The sequence below is a fragment of the Bubalus kerabau genome, chromosome 17 (assembly GCF_029407905.1).
Source record: "Bubalus kerabau isolate K-KA32 ecotype Philippines breed swamp buffalo chromosome 17, PCC_UOA_SB_1v2, whole genome shotgun sequence".
Classification (NCBI taxonomy): Eukaryota; Metazoa; Chordata; class Mammalia; order Artiodactyla; family Bovidae; genus Bubalus; species Bubalus kerabau.
This window is the reverse complement of record NC_073640.1, coordinates 14,315,545-14,334,390: the sequence shown is the minus strand read 5'-3', so window position 1 is coordinate 14,334,390 and position 18,846 is coordinate 14,315,545. Positions and strand designations below refer to the sequence as shown.

Genomic DNA, 18,846 nt, shown 5'->3' with positions numbered 1-18,846 from the left:
AAGTCACTTTACTGACACCAGGCGGTGGTGAAGGAAAGTGAAGTACTTACTGCAGGTGCTTGGCAGAGTCCTGGGCAGCTGGTGCTCAAAAGGCCTGAACTCCCCATGGCTTTCAGAGGAGGGTTTTTAAAGACAAAGGAGGGAGGGTGGCTGTGGGCTGTGTAACCTTGGGACCAGGGACATATCACCAAAGTAGAGGGTGGGGTGGGGTCCACAGACTCGGCTGGCTACCTGCCAGAGCCCTCCAGGTATGCACATTTGGGGAGAAGACCCCTCATAGTGCAGTGGGGTCATCTGAGCGCTGGATCACTCAGGGCTTAGCATACCTCCCGCTGCCTCCTGGAGACCTCTGCTGCGGAGAGGATGTCGTGCAGCCTCTCGGGAGAGATGCTTGGCTCTGCTGATTCGATTCCCCATAGGGGTACTACAAGCGCCTCGTCAGCAAAGTGGGAAAAATAAACCTTCCTTGTGGGTGTGAAGAAAAGGGTGGGAATGTAAGCTGGTGCACCCGCTGTGGCAAACAATTTGGAGTGCCTCAAAAAACTAAAAGTAGAGCTACCATAAGATCCAGCAATCCCACTCCTGGGCATATACCCAGACAAAACTCTAATTCAAAAAGATGTATGTGGGGACCCCCTGGTGGTACAGGGGTTAAGAATCCACCTGCCAATGCAAGGGACATGGGTTCAATCCCTGGAATATTCCAGATGCCACGAAGCAAATAAGCCTGTGTTCCACAACTACGGAGCTGGCGCTCGAGCATCCAAGCCCCACAACAGGAGAACCACTGCAGTAAGAAGCCCACACACCTCAGTGAAGAGCAGCCCCCTCACTGCAGCTAGAGAAAGGCTGCGCGCAGCAACTAAGACCCAGCATGACCAAAAAACGCAGAAGGTACATGCATCCCTACTCCTAGCAGGACTGCTCACAACAGCCAAGTCAAGGAAACACTCTAAAGGTCCGTCGACAGAGAAATGGATAAAGATGTGGTACACATATCATTGATTGTATTATATATTATATATCATCACATTTTACACAGTGGAATATTACTCAGCCATAACAAGGAATGAAATGCCATTTATATGGCAATATGGATGGAACTAGAAGTTATCATACTATGTGAAGTGAAGTCAGACAAAGACAAATATCACATGATATCACATATGTGGGATCTAAAATATAATACAGATGAACTTATTTTATACACATATATATAACTGACTTACCTTGCTATATGCCTGAAACACATTGCAAATTAACTATATTTCAATTAAAGTTTAATTAAAAAAAAAAAACTAAAACCCTCCTCATGAGATCACCACAAGATTAACATCCTCACTACAGTGACTTTTATTACCCAAAATCCAGCTTCAGGACACCTCCTTGGGGAAGCCCACCTTGATTCTACCAGGAAGGACACTCACTCCAAAAATAACCAAAACATTCTGTATTTCCTGCATTATGTAATTTATAAAATATCTTATCAGTTGTATATAACATCACACTTTACATGTTATCTCATACTTTTATACTGTGTGTGTGCACGTGCACACACACACATAGACACACACACACACAGAAATGCACCTTTTTTAACCTCAACTGTCTCAACCCCACTGAGAGTTCCTGAAGGAAAATGACTTTGCTTGTTCATCTTGTGGTCCTGGAGCCTGGTGGTACCTGGCACATGGTGTGAGCTCATTAAAGGTTAAGTTGATGGCATAAGGGGCCTCTCCCCTCCCCTTCTGGCCCCAGTATGCCCGGAAAAGACCAATCGTTCCTAATTCCAGAGTTGGGCATTGGACAAGCTTCATGGGCTCTCTCCTATGAGAATAAAATTCCTAGCTTCCCTCCTTTGGGCCCAGGAGGTGGGAGGAGGGGTGAGCAAGGGCAGGAGCATAACTTTCAGGGTCTCTTATAATCAGAGAGAAAGTTGACCACTTCACCAAACATGCCTGTTGAACCGAGCTGTAAGAACTGACACGAAGGTGTCCTGCTGCTGGCAGGCAGGAGCGGTACCCACAGCCCTTCAGCCCTCAGAGGCAAACAGTGCGGCAGCTGGGGCTCAAAGGCAAGACCAGTGCCAGCTGGAAGCGGGTGCAGGCATCCCGGGGGCCGAGGCTCCTCTATTCACTCACACACGCCGGGCGGCAACGCAGTGGACACTGCTTCTGCCCATTAGCCTTCCCACGAGACACACACACGTCTGCATAATACTCAGCTGCTCGACCTAAGTGGGGATAACAACTATTTGACCCCAGAAAAAAGTGTTTTCTTCTGAAAACCCACTGCTGTCAGTGACAAGATTGCAAATTCCATTTTTAAAAGGTGCTCATGGGTATGTGAGAACAAAAATTCAACATCAACAGACTGACTTCCTTTTTAGAGATAATTTATTTCAGTTTCCACCTTTTGACAATCTGAGGTGCAATATATGGACTTTTTTTTGTTTTCTTCACAGGAAACAGCTTTGATTTTAGCGCTGTTTTGAGAGCTCAATCTTGAAACTTTCTCCACCTGAAAACACAGTTTGTAGAACACAACCTCATGGGATATAAGACTGCGAAACCATACATATAACACACTCAAATCACTGACCCTGATTTCTGGGTCACTAAGGGCAATGTGTGGAAGTGGCCAATGGGATGTTTGGGTCCAAGACCAATGGGCGGGAGAGAAACAGGGAAAGCACGTGGGAGACCCTTCTGCAGCCCAGAGGCCATGGTTAGGGCCACGAAGCTCTCTCACCTACACATTTTAAGGCGAAGGGCCTGCCATCTGAGTGTGAGCATCTCCTTTGGTTGACCTGTCCTTCTCAAGGTGTGCATGGGACTCCAAGCCTCCAGCACAGGGACAGACCAGGGCCCTCATGTGGGGCCGTGCGTTGGAACAAAGCCCACTGAGCACTTCTGTTTCCACAAGCGTATCATCCTGGACCAAGGAGAGGACAGATGTAGCCCCACTAAGGCTCCAGGGGGCATCACCAGGAGCCCTCCTCCGAGCTCAGCACACCACTCAGGAGGGTAATGGGAGACAGCACCCTGGTCTGACCCTGCAGGACATGTCAGGATGCAGGTCACCCCACCTGCACAGAGATCCTGCGAGAAGTGATGGGAACACAGAAAACCCAGACCATTCTAACTGAGAACTCTACAGCAGGAGCAGGGCCCCCTTGAATCCTGGGGACACAGCCAAGGGGAGCGTCCTCTCCCCAGCTCTCCGCTCGTCTCAAGCTCAGACCAATCAGCCGACTTGGGGACACAGGCCAGAGCCAGGCCACCTAGGGACAAGGCAGACCGTGTCTGAGGCGCTTGCTTGGGGAGGGACAGCAGGGAGACAGCAGCAGAACAGGCCTGGGGAGCCATGAGGAGCATCTTGACGCTCCTGGATGGGTACCCCTGGATGGGAACCATCTGGAAATGCTCCCCCTGTCTGCTCTCTGGATAACCCTCACAGCCCTGCTCCTGGCCACATGGCCACAGGGAGGTACTGTGGCACGTGGCTTGAGCAAGGCCCGGCTCCAGCCCAGGTCTGAGCGTCACACACCAGCCGATGAGGGGAACCGTCGCCAACACCATTCCCCTGCAGGGGGGCAGTGGGGAGCGGGGAAAGTTGAAAGCTTGTCAAGCAGCTCTCACCCTTGACAGTCATAAAAAGGAATAAACGATTTACAGGAAGATGGGGGAGACCTCTGAGTGGTAGGAGCCGCGGCTCAAGGGAATTAAAAGGCTGTGGGTGGGGGAACAAGAACAACCCTGGGGCAATGGACCCCCAAACCCGCAGCTCTGTCCCTGGCTGAAGAAGTGAGTAGCCAATGGGGTGACCAGCCTGGGATGGCCCAGCTGCTGCCCCCTCCCCCGAGGCTGCAGCAGGGCCCTTCCCCTTCCCCTTCCTTCCCAGTCTCCCCACTCCTCTGGCAAATGACTGCGCCCCCTGGCTTCCCAGCTGTCTCAAGTTGTAGGTAATTTGGCCACACAGCTTATCTGACCACACACACGGGCCTGCCGGATGCTCCCTAACTGAAAAGCCAACCAGTCAGGGTGCAGTGAAACCCAGGAAGGTCAGGCTCAAAGCTGCGGCCCTGACTTCTGGTTGTGGTCACCTGGGTTCAACAAAACCCCTGACAGACTCCTTTGTGGTGTGAACACATCTTTTTCTCACATCAGGAGGCTGGGATACAGTGCTCTGGCTGATAAATTAACCCACTTAAAACAGCCTGCAGAAAAACACACCTCAAGGCTGCCACCTTCTCTCCACAGCAGTGGACGTCACCATCTAACTGGGGAGGGACAGGTGAGCACGGGCTCCGGGAAGGAGAAAGAGGTCAGGCGGCATCTCAAACTCCATCCTTGGGTCTCCATCCTTGACCCAGCATGGGCTCACCTGTGACCTTGACCCTCCGAGGTTTCACTGGAGCACAAATCTCAGAAATTGAACTCTCTTTCTAGTCCTTCTTTTGGTAATTTAAGAGCTCCTTGGCCTGGTTGGTTTTTTTCTTTTTTTTTTGCAATAGGAAAATCACGGTCTACTTCATTTCACTGTACAAATAACTTACATTATCAGAACTTGGTTCTCCTGCCTTTGGTTAAACATGCACACACAGCAGATACAATCTGAATGTTAGCATGTCCCTCTTAAACACCTATCAATATTGCTAGAACTCTTAACAAAGGCTGAAGACACAACAAAGCCACATCTCAACAGCATCCTGTTTGCAAAGCAGGGTACTTTTCACTTGGGAGAATCAGCTGTTTGGGCTCATTACGTTCACAGAGCCCTGAAGGGCAGACAGCAGGAGACCCGCCATGTCATTGCTAACGCAGGCCTTTGAAGCTCTGGCTTGGAACACTGAACATGCTGGGATGGGAAACTCTCCTGTGGATGCGACCCGATGCTTCCTGCCCTGAGCCTAAGTTTACAGGAAGTCCCTGAGTGTACAGGAAGGGCCAGGAGAGCGCTTTCTGCAGAGCCTCCTGGGCATGCGGCGGGTGAGACTTCTGCACACGCTGGCACCTCTGAGCACCCGCCTGGGGCTATCTGTTCTGGCCGGGCCTCACAGGGAAGATCAAGACAAAGACAGGAAGTGTCAGCGAGGCCAGCAGCCGGCTTCTGCTAGGGACACTGTGCCTCCTCCGGGTGATACTGGCCAGACACCCTGAGGTGACATGCTCAGACAAAGACAGTCACCAAGAGGAGACAGCAGAGCAGCCTCCCAGTCACCCTGACGTCAGCCACTCCGTGAGGCCCGTGGTCTCTGGTGGTATCCCCTCATGGGGCTCAGTGTTTCGGGCAGCAGTTTTGGGGTCAGACTTACTCTCAGGAGTGAGATCTATTAATATATGAAGGGGAGGGGAAAAGACCCAAAGCCACCCTTGTTTCTACCTTCAACTGCTATTGCAAGAGACCTATACGGAAAAAAGAAAAAGGTCTCAGGATCATCTTGAAGTGAAAGTGCTTGGAAAAGCCTGGAGAAGTCAAAGCTGCATTTCCTTCCCGGTTTGCGAGGGTCCTCCTGCCCCACCCAGGGGGAAAGAGCCCTCCACTCCCCAGAACCCCTGGAAAGACCCAGAAGCTACTGTCTTCCTCCAGAAATCAGAGTGAATCACACTTCCACACAAATCTTATATATACAAGGATAAGTCTTTTGGGCACCTTAGAATAAAATGTTTATGTATTTCAACTAACCACTAAGAAAAAACTAAGAAAGCCAATGACACGCAGTGGAGAGATGGCCCTTCGAGGGCCTCAGACAAGCTGCTCACTGGGCATGGCCCTGACTTCAATGGGGGGTGGCACAGAGCATCAGGGGATTGTTGAATGTCTTAGGAGGGGCAGCATCACCCCAGGAGGCATTGGAGGAGGGCCTGCACACTCATGAGCTGGACGTTATTTCTCTGAACTGCATTCAGGAGAGACATATCCGATCACTGGGCCGGTTTCCAGCTGGCGTGACCTACCCCCACACAGGACAGGCAAACCAGCCACATGACTGTGCTTTGTTTAGTGATGTGGCCAGAGAGACTGCCAGCATACACACACACACACACTCACACACGGGTGTGCATGCCATCATGAACACAGCAGGGCTCCTGGAGCCCAAGCCCCCACTCCCTGACTCCTGGCAGGACATCTCACACCAGTGCACTCGAGTCCCGCGTGTTTCCCATCGCCTCTCTTAAGATCACCAGGACGTGCGTTGCTCAGCTCAACCAACACTCACTCTTCTCTGGAACATTCCAGGGAGGCATCCCCCATGAGGGAACCTGTGATGTGCTGCCTGGAAGGTGGAGTCTCAGACATTGTTTGTCGTGCTGCAGGAGGTGGAGTGAGAATGCGGGATGGACAGCCAGGGCAGGAAGGACAGAGCCCCGCCGGCCTTGCAAGGCCAGCGCCTGGAGCCGGGCTGGCCAGGGCAGCCAGCATGCTGGAGGCTTGCCGCCAGACTGCAGTCCCTCAGGCTGGGTGGCTGTGCCTGGACAGACCTGCAGGGAGGACCCCTGGTTCCCAGCACCTGCGGCGGTGAGGGGGGTGTCTGCAGAGTCCTCGGGAAAGCAGCCTGAGGGCTCAGGCAGCGGAAGGTGCAGACTTCCCAGGCGGCCGGGGTGGAGGGCCTGACCCTGCGAATCACACAGTCCCCAACAGAAGCCACCTGAGCCACGATGCCTGTAACTGACACAGAATTTTCTGTCTTTTAAAAATAAAGAGCAGCACTGTTTGCTTTTAGAAAGGGCAGATGTCTTGAAGCTGCTGAAGAAAATTCTCTTTTCTGGGCTTCATCATGGAAGATGGCCCCAGGGAGTGAGTGGTGAAGTCTCTCTGCCCCAGAAGCAAGCGGTCAACTGACCAAGAACATCTCAGACGCTCCACATAGACAACTGAGGGCCGCGTAGGTCCAACACAGCCACTTGGAGCCATAACGTCCCGGAAGCCCACACCCCTGACTGTGGCTGGGCCTTCTGCAGCCAAGAAAGCCGTCCGCTGCCTCAGTCTCTCTCCCGCCCTGAAACAGAGGGTGTCTCTCTCCTCCTGGAGCTTCCTGTCACACGGAAAGGGGACCCAGTACCAGCCCAGACTGACACTGAGAGGCCGTCCCCGCTCTGCTTGGCTGTGGAAGGAACCCAGTCCCGCCCTGCAGGGAGGGGCCCAGATCCTCACTCCCAATTGCCCCGTGTTACTGGCGTGGGACTGACATGTGCCAGCTCACATCTGCCTTTCCCTACCTTCCCACACTCCCCGTCTTCTCAGCAGGAGGCTGTGATGGACACGTGCCCGCCCGGGACCCACTATCCTTCCTTCTGTGCCCCCTCAGTCCCAGGTCGCAGGCCTGCCACTCGAGGGTACGGACAGTCATCTCAGTTTTAGCTGTGTAATCCCAGGGGCACTTTGGCACGCAGGTGGGGAGCAGACACAGGCAGAGGGAAGTGGGGAGGACAGGCAACCAGATTCTTCTAACCGCTAGTTCTAGGGCGGCATAGGTGCTGCCGATGTCATGCAGGGGGGGTGACAGCCAGCTGCAGTCCTCTGGGGGAGTCTCGGGCCACCTCCTGTGGGCTACTCGGCAGCCATCTGCTCGATGTGGTCGCTCAGCAGCTTGTACTGCTCTGCAAGAGAAAACAACGTTATTCCTTATGAGGGAGAGGGCGACACAGACAGGCAGGGTCTTCTCACAGGCACGGTGAGTGCGAGCTTCCGCAGGTGTGCCCGCGGCCTGGAGGTGGGCTCCTGGGAACCAGGCTGCATCTTCCCACAGAAATTATGCTACAGAGGGCGGGCCAGTAGGCCCAGCAGCCTGGTGTGGGCGGAGGAACGTGTCACAGGAGCCAGGCTTGGGTCCTGGGGGGCCACGTGGTAGGGGCACGGTGCTCTGCCCTGTGCTGGGTGACAGGGCTGGCGACAGCACCGTGAGGCTGTCCAGGGTACCTCCTGAGGCCGCCTGTCCTTGGCCCTCTTTGACTTGGTGCGGGGTGGAGTTTTGGACAGTACTGGTCTAGCCAAATCCATGTCTAAGTGGAAGGCTTTTCGGGGGACAAGGAAGAGGCATTTGGTACCATCATGTGGGATGATGCAGAAAGGCCAGCTGTTTATTAGGGAAGTTGGCATCAGCAATGCATCTCCTTTCATTACAGAAGTCAGAGATTCTAGAAAAACCAACCTCAGGACCTCCGCCCCTCCCCGCCCCCAGACCTCCCAGGGCAGTGTGGTTCAAGAAATCAAGGTAGGCCATACGCTGGTCACTTATAAGGAGGGCAACTCAGGGCCAGAGTCTGTCCATTTTCAAGGTCAGAGTCTGAGTGCCAAGTTACATCTTTACTTGGACCCTATCATTAAGCACTGACCGGGCAGAACCCTCCCCCTCCCCCACCAACTCCTACCTAGCAGAACTGGGTTTCCAAATGGAAGGACAAGTGTCCCACGCACTTAGGCAGGCAAGAACATTTAACGTCCCATTTCTAAGTAAAATAGGGATAATTCTCTGATTGGGACAGGGATCCCACGTGCAGCCCACTTCGGTCCTGAACCCCAGGCCCCGCCGGCCTGGCCGGCACTCACCCTCGTCCAGGTTGCCGATCACCGCCTGCTTCTTCAGAAAGTCATTGCACAGCTTCTTGTTCAGCCCAAACGCCAGCATGTTGTGCGTAAACGTGCTGGGGGGACACGGCCGTGAGCTGGCACCCCTCCCACCTCCCGGGGCGGCGGGGGGCGGCAGGGATGGAAGGGAGCCGGGGCCCAATAAGCAGCCTGCCAGGAATCATTAGAAAGAAGTAAAAACTAAATCGCCTCCTCAGCCAGCCAGCTTCGCTCACCGTGAAACGGTGTGGAGGCCAAATGGAGTGAATCGTGTGCTTCTGAGACATTTAAGAACTCACGGTGGTAACAACCCTGAGTCAGGGGCGTGTGACATCATAAGGGTGGCTCTCCCCCAGTGGAGCCCCCGCCAGGAGCATCTTACCCGGCGGCCCCTCCTTACTGAGTCTGGGCCTCAGTATCAGCACCCAGCCCTGCCTGCCCCGCTTTCTTGTCCCGGGGTGCCCCGGGGTGGTAGCACTCACCCCAGCTGCCCAAAGGTGATGTTCTCGTTGAACCGCAGGCTGTCGTCCCGCTCCTCCTGGGTCATGTGGCACCACCGCTCCCTGCAAGCACAGGAGGAGCAGCGGGGGCTTCAGGCCCGCGTCCCCGCCGCTAGGCCCTCCCCTGCTCTGACCTACAGGTGCTGGTCTCCCTGACACAGAGGGGACTCCTGGGCCAAAGAGCTGTTGGTGCTGCTTCTAGGAAGCCTACCCGAGAGGTGGGGAGCGATACATACACACTCATCACCTTGTCCTGGCGGAGATGAGGCCCAGGGCCCTGAGACAGTGTGCGCTTAGCGGTCGCCTAGAACATTTGCTAGGAAATGAGAATCCTGTCCCCCACATGTTTGAAGTTCAAGGACAAAGGAGGCCACAGCTCATGTTACAGGCGGGGACAACTGCAGAGGCCAGGGCCCCACCAGTGTCTGAGAAAAGTGGGAGTCAAGAACCCAGCAAGGAGGCCCTGGGGCTCCCCTCCCACTGTCTCCAGGCCTCCAGCTCTCCAGCGGGGTCCACAGCCTCTGACCACATGTCGCCGGCCAGGCTGGCCCAGCTCTGCCACTCACTCTGCTCCTGGCTTCCTCATGGCCAAGGCCCGCCCTGCATGGCCGCCCCAGGGCCGGTGGCTGCTATCCTGTGACCACAGTGAAGATGGCGCAAAGTCTCTATGCAAAGATGGGAAACTCTACAAGGAGGGACCATGGTGCAGGAGCATAGGGTCAGGGGTCAGGGCTCAGTCAGGGAGGGTGCTCTTCTGAGCCTAAGGAGTGTGTCCACGAGAGACAGCCCAGGCCACCCGACCCCGCAGAGCATCGGGCCTCCCCTTACAGCAGGGCGTCGCCAGTCTCCATGGGAAGTCAGCCCCTCAACCACCCACCGCCATCCCCAGGCATGACAGCCCCATGGCCGTCTGGGAAATGAGTAGATGCCTACTTCCCCTTAAGAATTACACTCTGGACAAGGAGTCTGATTAAAACAGGGTTGAGAGAAAAAAAGATAAAAGGGAGAGAAGAGGGAGTATGAGGGGGGTCAGGGTGATGGAAAAGCCAAAGGAAGTGGAACAGAACCAAGAACATCAACTCTTGACTCCTCTCCCTCTTCAGGCCGAGGGAGGCCACTGATGCTGCTGCAGCTGAGTGGGAACCACAGGACACCAAGGCGCAGCAGAGGCAGGAGGAGGTGTCACTCCAGTCTCCTCGGGCTAGCAGAACAGCCACGAAGATACCTGGAAGGCGCTTCCAGGCACTATACTAATCCCATTCCACGCTCCTTCCCATCCCCTTTCCCCTGGTAGACACCCTTAGGACTGTCCAGGCATTAAATCCCCAAACCACCACCCGGCTCGCTGGGTACAGTTGCACAGGTCGTGCACTGTACAACCCCATCCCATGTGGAAGTGGCTCCCTTGCAGTTGTGCAGCACAGTAGTCCTGACAGTAGATGCAGAGGTGACTTTTTTTGCTGTGGTGAGGACTAGAGTTGGGACATTTAATCTGATCTCTGACGAAATAGGCAGAAGGTCAATCAGGGGATGCCTACAATCAAATCAATTCTTTAAAACTGAGTCCAATGTCCAATATTGGTGGAAGTCTAATACCACAAGAGAGCAGGTCATGTGTCTAAAAATGCCACAGTGAGAATCTGGATGTGACGAGCAGGTTACAGAACAGGAGGCCTCCTGAGAACAGAGAGGATGCTGATGGCATTGTCAGCTGACTTTGCCAGAGAGAAATCACGCTGGAGACACAAGGTTGCCCAAGGACCCAGAGCTGAACTCTGGTCCTCCAGTCTCAGGGTGTCCCGGGGGGCAGGTCTAGGAGGTGCATGGCCAGACCACACCTGCCGCGGGTGAGGAGGCCTGTGAGGCTGAGACTCACTTGCCCTCACGAGGCTCAGAGGCTATGATGCTCTGACCCTCTCAGACCTCGGCCACGGTGCTGGGAAGCCTTGCTCCGGGAGGGCTGGCTAATCACCCTATCCCTTAGAGAGACTGTGGGAACTCGGGGGCTTTTTATGAACGGAGGTAGCTGCTGTGCTTAAGTGCTCCTATTAAAGCCAAAATAAGGCTGTGTTGGAAAAAAAAAAAAAAAGACAAGATTTCACATAGAACAATAAGCACTAAAAATACATCACTGATTAAAGGAAGCATGCTTTGGGAAATTTCCACCAAATTTTAAAAAAGCACTGTTATCAGAAATTATATTTTGAATAGGCAGGCCTTTAACTCTAAAAATATCTTAGGAAGAAATCTAACACATATCAAGTTCAAACAAAGTCAGAGCCCATCATGGGCTCGCAGGAAGCAGCCAGTCCTCGACATTTGCCTTCAGAGGCCCCTTGACATGCACAGGCCCCACATCACTCAGTGGCCGGGGGCACAGAGCAGCTGTCCTTTCTCTGGGACCCTCAGACTCGTCTGAGTGGGCGAGGGTCTGCCAGAGCCCGCACGCCTCTGGACATGACTATAGAGACAGGTCCTCTGGCCGCACTGGCAGCTCCAGCCAGGATCAATAACCAAGTGGGCAACAAGTGACCCTGAGGGTGTGGTTTCAGGGTCTGCTTGGAGGGCCAGAGCGGCCCGTGGAGGCTGGCTCACTCACGGTCAGAGCTGACCTTCTAGACCTCACTGTCCTCTCCTCTCGGGACACACACCAGGCCTTGCAGGGTTCTTGGGGGTTGTGTCTGCTTCCTGTCCATTTCAAGGTCTCTATCGTGGGCAAGCTCCCCACCATCACCAGCCTGTCCCAGCGCTGGGCCCGCCAGCTGCGAGTCCCAGCTGCACCTGGGTGCCCTCCCCCAGCGGCCCTAGAAGGGGCCCCGCACTGTCCAGGGACAGGCACGTGGACACACACCTCTTCTTCTCCTCCTCTCCAGCATCCCCTCTGGAGCGGCAGCAGAAACAGGTAAACAGAGGAACATGTCAAACTCATGCAAGATATGTGGATGGAAAAAGAGAGCAAGCGCGGAAGGAGGGTTATCACAGCAGAGACGGAGATGGAGACGGGGTTCCGGGCAGGTGGGGGGTGCTGGCCGAGATGTCGGAGAGCAAAGCAACATGAGATCCCCCTCGCCTACAGGCGTTTCCTGCGTCTGCGTCTCCCAGCAGAGAATTCTGTCTAGAATCCTAAGGAACGGTCCAGGACCTCTCCCCCCACGTGCTTCCCTGCTTACCAGGATACACAGCCACAGCAGGCCATCCCGCCCCCATGGAGGTTTACTGACTCTCCCCCCAAAAGACAGATTTCACTTAAGATCCCCTAAGTGCCAGTGGACTGAAGTATTAACCAGCAGGCTCTGCCCTCTCTCCTGCCAGGAGAAAGGTTCTGAGGTCTCCCCAGTGTTCGAGAAGAAAGGGGTTCATCTCATTAATGAAAAGAGATGCAGAGACTTCAAAGTCCCATGACTGGAGGGGCAGATAACGTGACCCACGCCTGGGAGGCTGCTACCCCTTCCCTACCATATTGCTGCACACAGCAGGCGCCAACCTTGGCTCGCTGAGCCCTAATGTACACTCCTCGCTGCTGATGGTTTACAAAGTGGGGACTCCAAAGGGGCCCCTGGGAAGCTGCAGCCCAGAGGAGGCAGCTGAAAGTAGCGACTGCTTCCCCAGACATGAATCCTGCAGCCAGGGTCCCAGCTCAGGAGCCTGGGTTCTTACAGAGACAATCAGAGTGGGTCCAAGGGAGCCCCAGGGGCTTCGTTCAGTGGGAGTTCACATTTCTGAGGAGGGTCAGGCCAAGTCATGCCAGAGCCCCAGGGGGAGAAGCGCTCATGCAAGCTGGGCCCCCCACCCGGAAGCTGTACGCCCAGGACCCTTCAGGCAGCTTGCAGGGCACCAGAGCCAGAAGGGTTCAAGGAAGAAACACAAGACGCGAGGACTCAGCCATTCCGTCCTTCTGCTCTCCTCTTCAGAAACGGGACAAAAAAGCCTCTCCCTGGTCCTCTTCCCTGAGGCAAGGCAGGCCTGGACTTGGCTCCTACCTGGTCGTGGGAGACCGCTTTCTCCTCTCACAGTGGACGGCATCGAAAAAAGCTGCATTCCAGAACCTCAGCGTGTGCCTGCAAGACAGACAAGATGGGAACGCAGTCAGTCTCAGGCCCACGTTGTTGTTCAGTGGCTAAGTCATGTCTGAGTCTCTGCGACCATGGACTGCACACGCCAGGCTCCTTTGTCCTCCACTATCCCCTGGAGTTTGCTCACATTCATGTCCATTGAGTCACTGATGCTTTCTAAGCATCTCATCCTCTGTCGCCCCTTCTCCTTCTGCCTTTAGTCTTTCCCAGCATCAGGGCCTTTTCCAATGAGTCGGCTCTTAGCATCACATGGCCAAAGTATTGGAGATTCAGCTTCAGCATCAGTCCTTCCAATGAATATTCAGTGTTGATTTTCTTTAGGATGGACTGGTTGGATCTCCTTGCAGTCTGAGGGACTCTCAAGAATCTTCTCCAGCACCACAATTTGAAAGCATCAATTCTTCAGTGCTCAGCCTTCTTTATGGTCCAACTCTCACATCCATACATGACTACTGGAAAAACCATAGCTCTGACTATATGAATCTTTGTCAGCAGATCAATGTCTCTGCTTTTTAGCATGCTGTCTAGGTTTGTCATAGCTTTCCTTCCAAGGAACAAGCGTCTTTTATTTTCATGGCTGCAGTTACCATCCGCTGTGATTTTGGAGCCCAGGAAAATAAAATCTGTCACTGTTTCCACTTTTTCCCCTTCTATTAGCCATGAAGTGATGGGACTGGATGCCATGATCTTAGGTTTTTTAACATTGAGTTTTAAGCTAGCTTTTTCACTCTCCTCTTTCACCCTCATCAAAAGGTTCTGTAGTTTCCTCTTTAGTTCCACATGGACCATAAAGGTGTATGTGCCTTCATCCTCAATGGAGCTGGTTTCCTGGGCCTCGGCAGTGTGTTCTGGGGTCATCTGCATGTCTCTCAGGACCTATAATCTGGGAAGGCAGAACCTTCACCTGTAGGACACGGATGAAACCACTTCCCCTTCTCAGTCTCCCATGAGGCTCCCAACAGGAAGCAGAGGCCTCATGGAGACGTGCTTTTCTAGAGCAGCGTCTATTAACAGAAATGGGAACCTGGCAGGGACAGGCCATGCGCAGAGAGCAGACACGCTTATAGGGTCGCACAAGACAGAACCATTCTTCCCAAAGATCAGAGTCAGCAAACCTATGGCACATGGGCCAAACCCAGGCCTCTGTGTTTGTGTAAATCAAGTTTTAAGGGCTCACAGCCACGATCACCCACTTACATCCTGTCCATGGCAGCTTTTGCACTATAGAGGCAGAGTGGAGTGGTTGCTGGTAAAGCCTAAAAGATTTATCACCCAGCCCTCCACAGAAAAGTGTGCTGAGCCCTGAAGCAGAAGGTAAGACAGTAGCCCAGCTGAGCCCAAAGGGGCCCGAGTTAAATCATGGACGTGGGCCCCAGGCTGGTGGGCTTCTCCCTGCTGCCACCCGAGCCTGGCCCTGCAGCCCGGGGCCACAGGCTTCCGGATAGCTGCAGCCCAGCTCTGGCCGGCCACATGTCTCCCACGCCCTGTCCTGTTGTGCCAAGCTCTCACGCCGCTAGACTGTAATCCTCACGGGAAGGGAGCGTCTGACACCCTTTGGGTTCCAGATGCTAACCTGCCTCCAACTTGTGAGTAAATAAAATAAAACACGTGGACGGAGAGGCTTTGGAGGGACGAGGGTGTGCTCACAGCAGAGGGTGGGGTGTCCCCTGACCACGGGTCTCCCACTCCATGGCCTTGGTGTGCGTACGGTATTTATATACGTAAAACAGCTGGCTGCTGCTGCTGCTAAGTCGCTTCAGTAGTATCCGACTCTGTGTGACCCCAGAGATGGCAGCCCACCAGGCTCCTCCATCCCTGGGATTCTCCAGGCAAGAATACTGGAGTGGGTTGCCATTTCCTTCTCCAATGCATGCATGCAACCCCACAGATGGCAGCCCACCAGGCTCCTCTGTCCCTGGGATTCTCCAGGAGAAAATACTGGAGTGGGTTTCCATTTCCCTCTCCTAAAACAGCTGGACTAGGACATAATTCACATACCAGAAAACCCACACTTTTAAAGTCTACAACTCAGAGGGTTGGGCTGTGGTCTATTCATGGACTTGTGCAACTGTGCAACTATTACCACTATCTGTTTCTGGGACATTTTCATCATCTCATTCCCTGCTTCCCCCGGATCCTGGCAACCACCAATCCACTCTGTCTCCAGGCCTTGGCCTCCTGGACACTTTATGTAAATACACTGCGTGGTCCTTTGGGTCTGGCTTTGGTCATTTGGCAGAATGTTTTCCAGGTCCACCCACGCTGTGGTGGGTGTGGGTGCCCCATTCCTTTACGTGGCTGAGTAACAGCCCACAGTTTGTGCATCTGCATGGACGGACATCAGGTTGTTCCCACCTCTGGGCTCCTATGAACAGCGTGTCATGAACGTATGTGCACAGATTTTGCCTGAGTACCTGTTTTCAATTCTTTTGCTCATCTACCCAGGAGTAGAATTGCTGGGTCATGGGGTAGAACTCTGTTTAACCTCTGAGGAACTGCCAGGTCGTCTTCCACAGTGGCTGCTGCCTTGGACAGTCCCACCAGCAGTGTATGAGGTTCTAATTTCCCCGCATCCCCGCCAATACTCGCTATTGTCATTTCTAATGGGGACGCAGGCACTGGCAGCTGCTGCCCTCCAGGTGGAGGGTGGCCTTACCAGATGGGCTGCTGCTTCAGGTGTGTGTACAGGTAGATCTTCTCTCCTTTCCTCTCCTCCTCCGGGCTGCACACAGTCACTGTGGGACGGGGATGGAGACTTGAGCAGGGCAAACCGCCCCAGCAGCCCTCCCGGCAGGCCCCATGTGCCCCCAGAGTCACACAGACACGCAGTGGAAATTCCAGGGCCCACACTGAGGCGCACATCAGTAACGGCATGCCCAGGCCCGGCCCTGAGGACTCAGTCCAGGGAGGGTCCCAGGAACGGCTACCCCACCCTGGAAACGTTCCTTGACGTCCCTGGGATGAGGAGTTGGTCCCTAGAGAAGTGGTTTTTCTGTGGAAATTCAGTAAGAAATTACAGGCTGGAGCAGGAGCAACTGGAGAATCACACAGGACAGTGTCTCCTGCCATGGGGAGCTGGAGCCCCAGATGTGTGGTCACCTGCCTGGGGGGCTGCTGGCTCGCTGTGGACTGAACTAAGGCCCCGAGCGGCTGCAGTGGCGCCACCCGGGCGCCCACAGCCCTGGGGCCCAGGGAGGCACTCACCGGTCTTCCGCGGCTTCTCCTGGGGTCTGCCCTCTTCCTCCCTTGGGGAGAGAAACCACAGAAGTGACAAAACAACCCCCCACCCCCGGTTTCCCAAAGAACCCTTGACGATTGCTTAAACAGGATTATGTCTCATGACCCCTGTGTACATTTGGGTGGTTTTCTGAAAGCATGTGCATGAAATCAATGCCACGTTTACCAATCGCCAGTCTTTTAGAACTGAGATGTGGAAAACTCTGGACGGTGGGGAAGCAGCTGCGCTTCCCAGAGCAGCTCTCAGGCCCCAACGACAGCCGAGGAGGCTGAGGTGCTTCTATCACCAGGCCAGGGAGCAGCCTCCTGGTCACATTCGTGGTCGGGCAGGGGCGCACACGGGGCACACTCACTCGCTCCTCCTGGCTGGGGGCCCCTTGGGCTTGGTCTCCAGCCCAAAGAAGCCCTTGACATTCTCTGTCTTGGCCGACGTGTTCTTCAGCAGCCGCTCGGCAATGTCCTTCTTTTCTGCCAACCAGCTGTTGGCTGACTTCAGGTAGGAGTCGATGCTCCCAGTCGGCTTCTCCTTGGACTCTGTGGGGAGCAGGTGTGGTTTACCTGGAGGTGGGAGAGCGGGGATGAGAACCGACTGGAACCACGGAGGCTGGGGTCGCCGCCTCCGCCATCGCTGGACATGCAGATGGGAAGCGAGGAGCTCAGGGATGCCCTCGAGAAGGCACAGGGCACTCTCAGGTGGCTCCTAAGCACCCTACTGTGTCCAGGTCAGCCAGGTGTCACCAGGGATGGAAGAGGAAACAGGCAGGGACCCAGCCCTGAAGAAGCACTGAGTCCAGAAGGCGGGTGCGCAGCGCACATAGGCAGAGGGTAGCACACAGAGTGTGCTGCGTGGCCAGGCTGGGCCTGAAACAGGAGGGTGTTGGGCACGGGAGATGGTGGAGGAGGGCAGCCAGGAGAAAGGAGGAATGTCCCTCTCCAAGGCCACATACCGACCAAGGTCCAGGCAGCCCCGTAGGCCCAGGCTGCTCTCCCAGGCCAAAGGGCCCCAAGCTGAGGAGTCAAGCCAGCAGCTACAGCAGCGCAGAGGGGTGGGGAGAGGGTGGGCAGTGCACAGCTGTCAAGGGGAGGACGGAGTTGAGACACAGAGGAAGGGGATGCTAGAGTGAACCCACGGTGCCAGTGCTGCCCTGACCCAGCTCCAGCCCCTGGGTGGGCTCCCAGAAGCCCTCTCCTTGAGGAGGCCTGAACAAGTGTCTGTGGTTGCAGCTCAAGGAGCTCAACAGGGGAGCCCTCCAGCTGCGATGCACCGGGAGGCCCCAGGGCCACGAGCCAGCACAGGTCAATCTGCCCTCTGCTCAGAGGCAGCTCCAGCCCACAGCCCAGCTGCTCCTCTTTACCCTTGTCCACAGCTGACCCTGCATTCACATTCACCCAGAACACGAGACCTGCACATCCTCACACCAGCCATCCGGCATCCACCCTGAAACATCCTGCCCCGTGTGTCCACCTTCTCGTTTCCTCACAGCTGGACCCTCAGCCTCCCAACCCATGCTGTGGGCCCTTCTTCTCCTGTTCCAGGAGCCTCCCTCTTCCTCGTCCCTATCCTAACACCAGCTCCCTTTGTTTTCTGGACACCCCGCAGCTTTGCCTTAAGAAATCCCCACCTGGGGACTTCCCTGGAGTTCCAGTGAAAAAGATTGTGTGCTTCCACTGCAGGGGCTGCAGGTTCGATCCCTGGTCAGGGAAGTAAGATCCCACATGCTACGCAGTGCAGCCAAAAAGTAAAAACTAAGTAAAAAAGAAATCTCCACTCGATGGGTGTTGGAAGGTGAGGGTCTGCCCTCCCCGTGAGCCGCGCCGGGCCCTCACCGATGTGGTAGTAGGTGAAGCACATGGTCATGAGGTTCTTGGCGGGCCCGAAGTCGTCCATCTGGTGACACCTGAAATGGGAAGAGCGGTAACTGGCTAACGGGTCCCCCCACCCGCTTCCCTCTGCACCTTCCTGAGAGGACCAGCATACTCACAGGCACGTCTGTTACCTCACCCACCTGATGCTCTGGAGGAGGAGACACAAAAAGAGCTCCCTGGGTCCAGGCACACGGCCTGGGAGAAGGTCTGATTCTGGGTAGGAAGGCCCTCGCCATCCAGCTACCAGGCCTCTTTCACTGTCAAGGTGGGACAGCCAGGGCCCAGGAAGCTCGACCCCACCCCAAAGGGCAGCCCCAGAACTGGAGGCTGGGCCTCGCATCTCAGGCCTATATCTGCGTCTGGCCCTACTTCTCGGGAAGGAGCATGGGCTTGGGTGATACGCAGACGTGGGCAGCACCAGGGTCACCTGGAGAGCATGTTAAGATGTGGATTGCTGGGTCCACCCTGCAGTCTTTGGGTCATCAGGTTTCAGGCAGGGCCCAAGAACATGCATTTCTAACAAACTGCATTGGGAAGCTGATGTTCTGAGGCTCCTGGCACTCAGAGAATGACTAGGAATATGAATACCTACCTACCCT

General features: G+C 54.9%; 1 protein-coding gene across 3 annotated transcripts in view; it reads right to left on the bottom strand.

Moving 5' to 3' along the window:
* Nucleotides 1-2,378: 2,378 nt before the first annotated feature.
* The window catches only part of KIAA0513 (KIAA0513 ortholog), a 60,014-nt gene continuing 43,546 nt past the window's right edge, over nucleotides 2,379-18,846 (bottom strand). For 2 of the 3 annotated variants that reach the window (XM_055553942.1, XM_055553941.1), the window contains exons 5-13: nucleotides 18,209-18,279; nucleotides 16,735-16,939; nucleotides 16,349-16,389; nucleotides 15,801-15,879; nucleotides 13,052-13,129; nucleotides 11,923-11,952; nucleotides 9,054-9,134; nucleotides 8,554-8,648; nucleotides 2,379-7,604 (exon numbers count right to left, since the gene is read on the bottom strand). In XM_055553942.1, the coding sequence (XP_055409917.1) occupies nucleotides 7,555-7,604; nucleotides 8,554-8,648; nucleotides 9,054-9,134; nucleotides 11,923-11,952; nucleotides 13,052-13,129; nucleotides 15,801-15,879; nucleotides 16,349-16,389; nucleotides 16,735-16,939; nucleotides 18,209-18,279 (730 nt within the window). In that variant the 3' untranslated portion in view covers nucleotides 2,379-7,554. The remainder of the gene's footprint in view (nucleotides 7,605-8,553; nucleotides 8,649-9,053; nucleotides 9,135-11,922; nucleotides 11,953-13,051; nucleotides 13,130-15,800; nucleotides 15,880-16,348; nucleotides 16,390-16,734; nucleotides 16,940-18,208; nucleotides 18,280-18,846) is intronic. The other variant, XM_055553943.1, reaches the window with a different exon arrangement.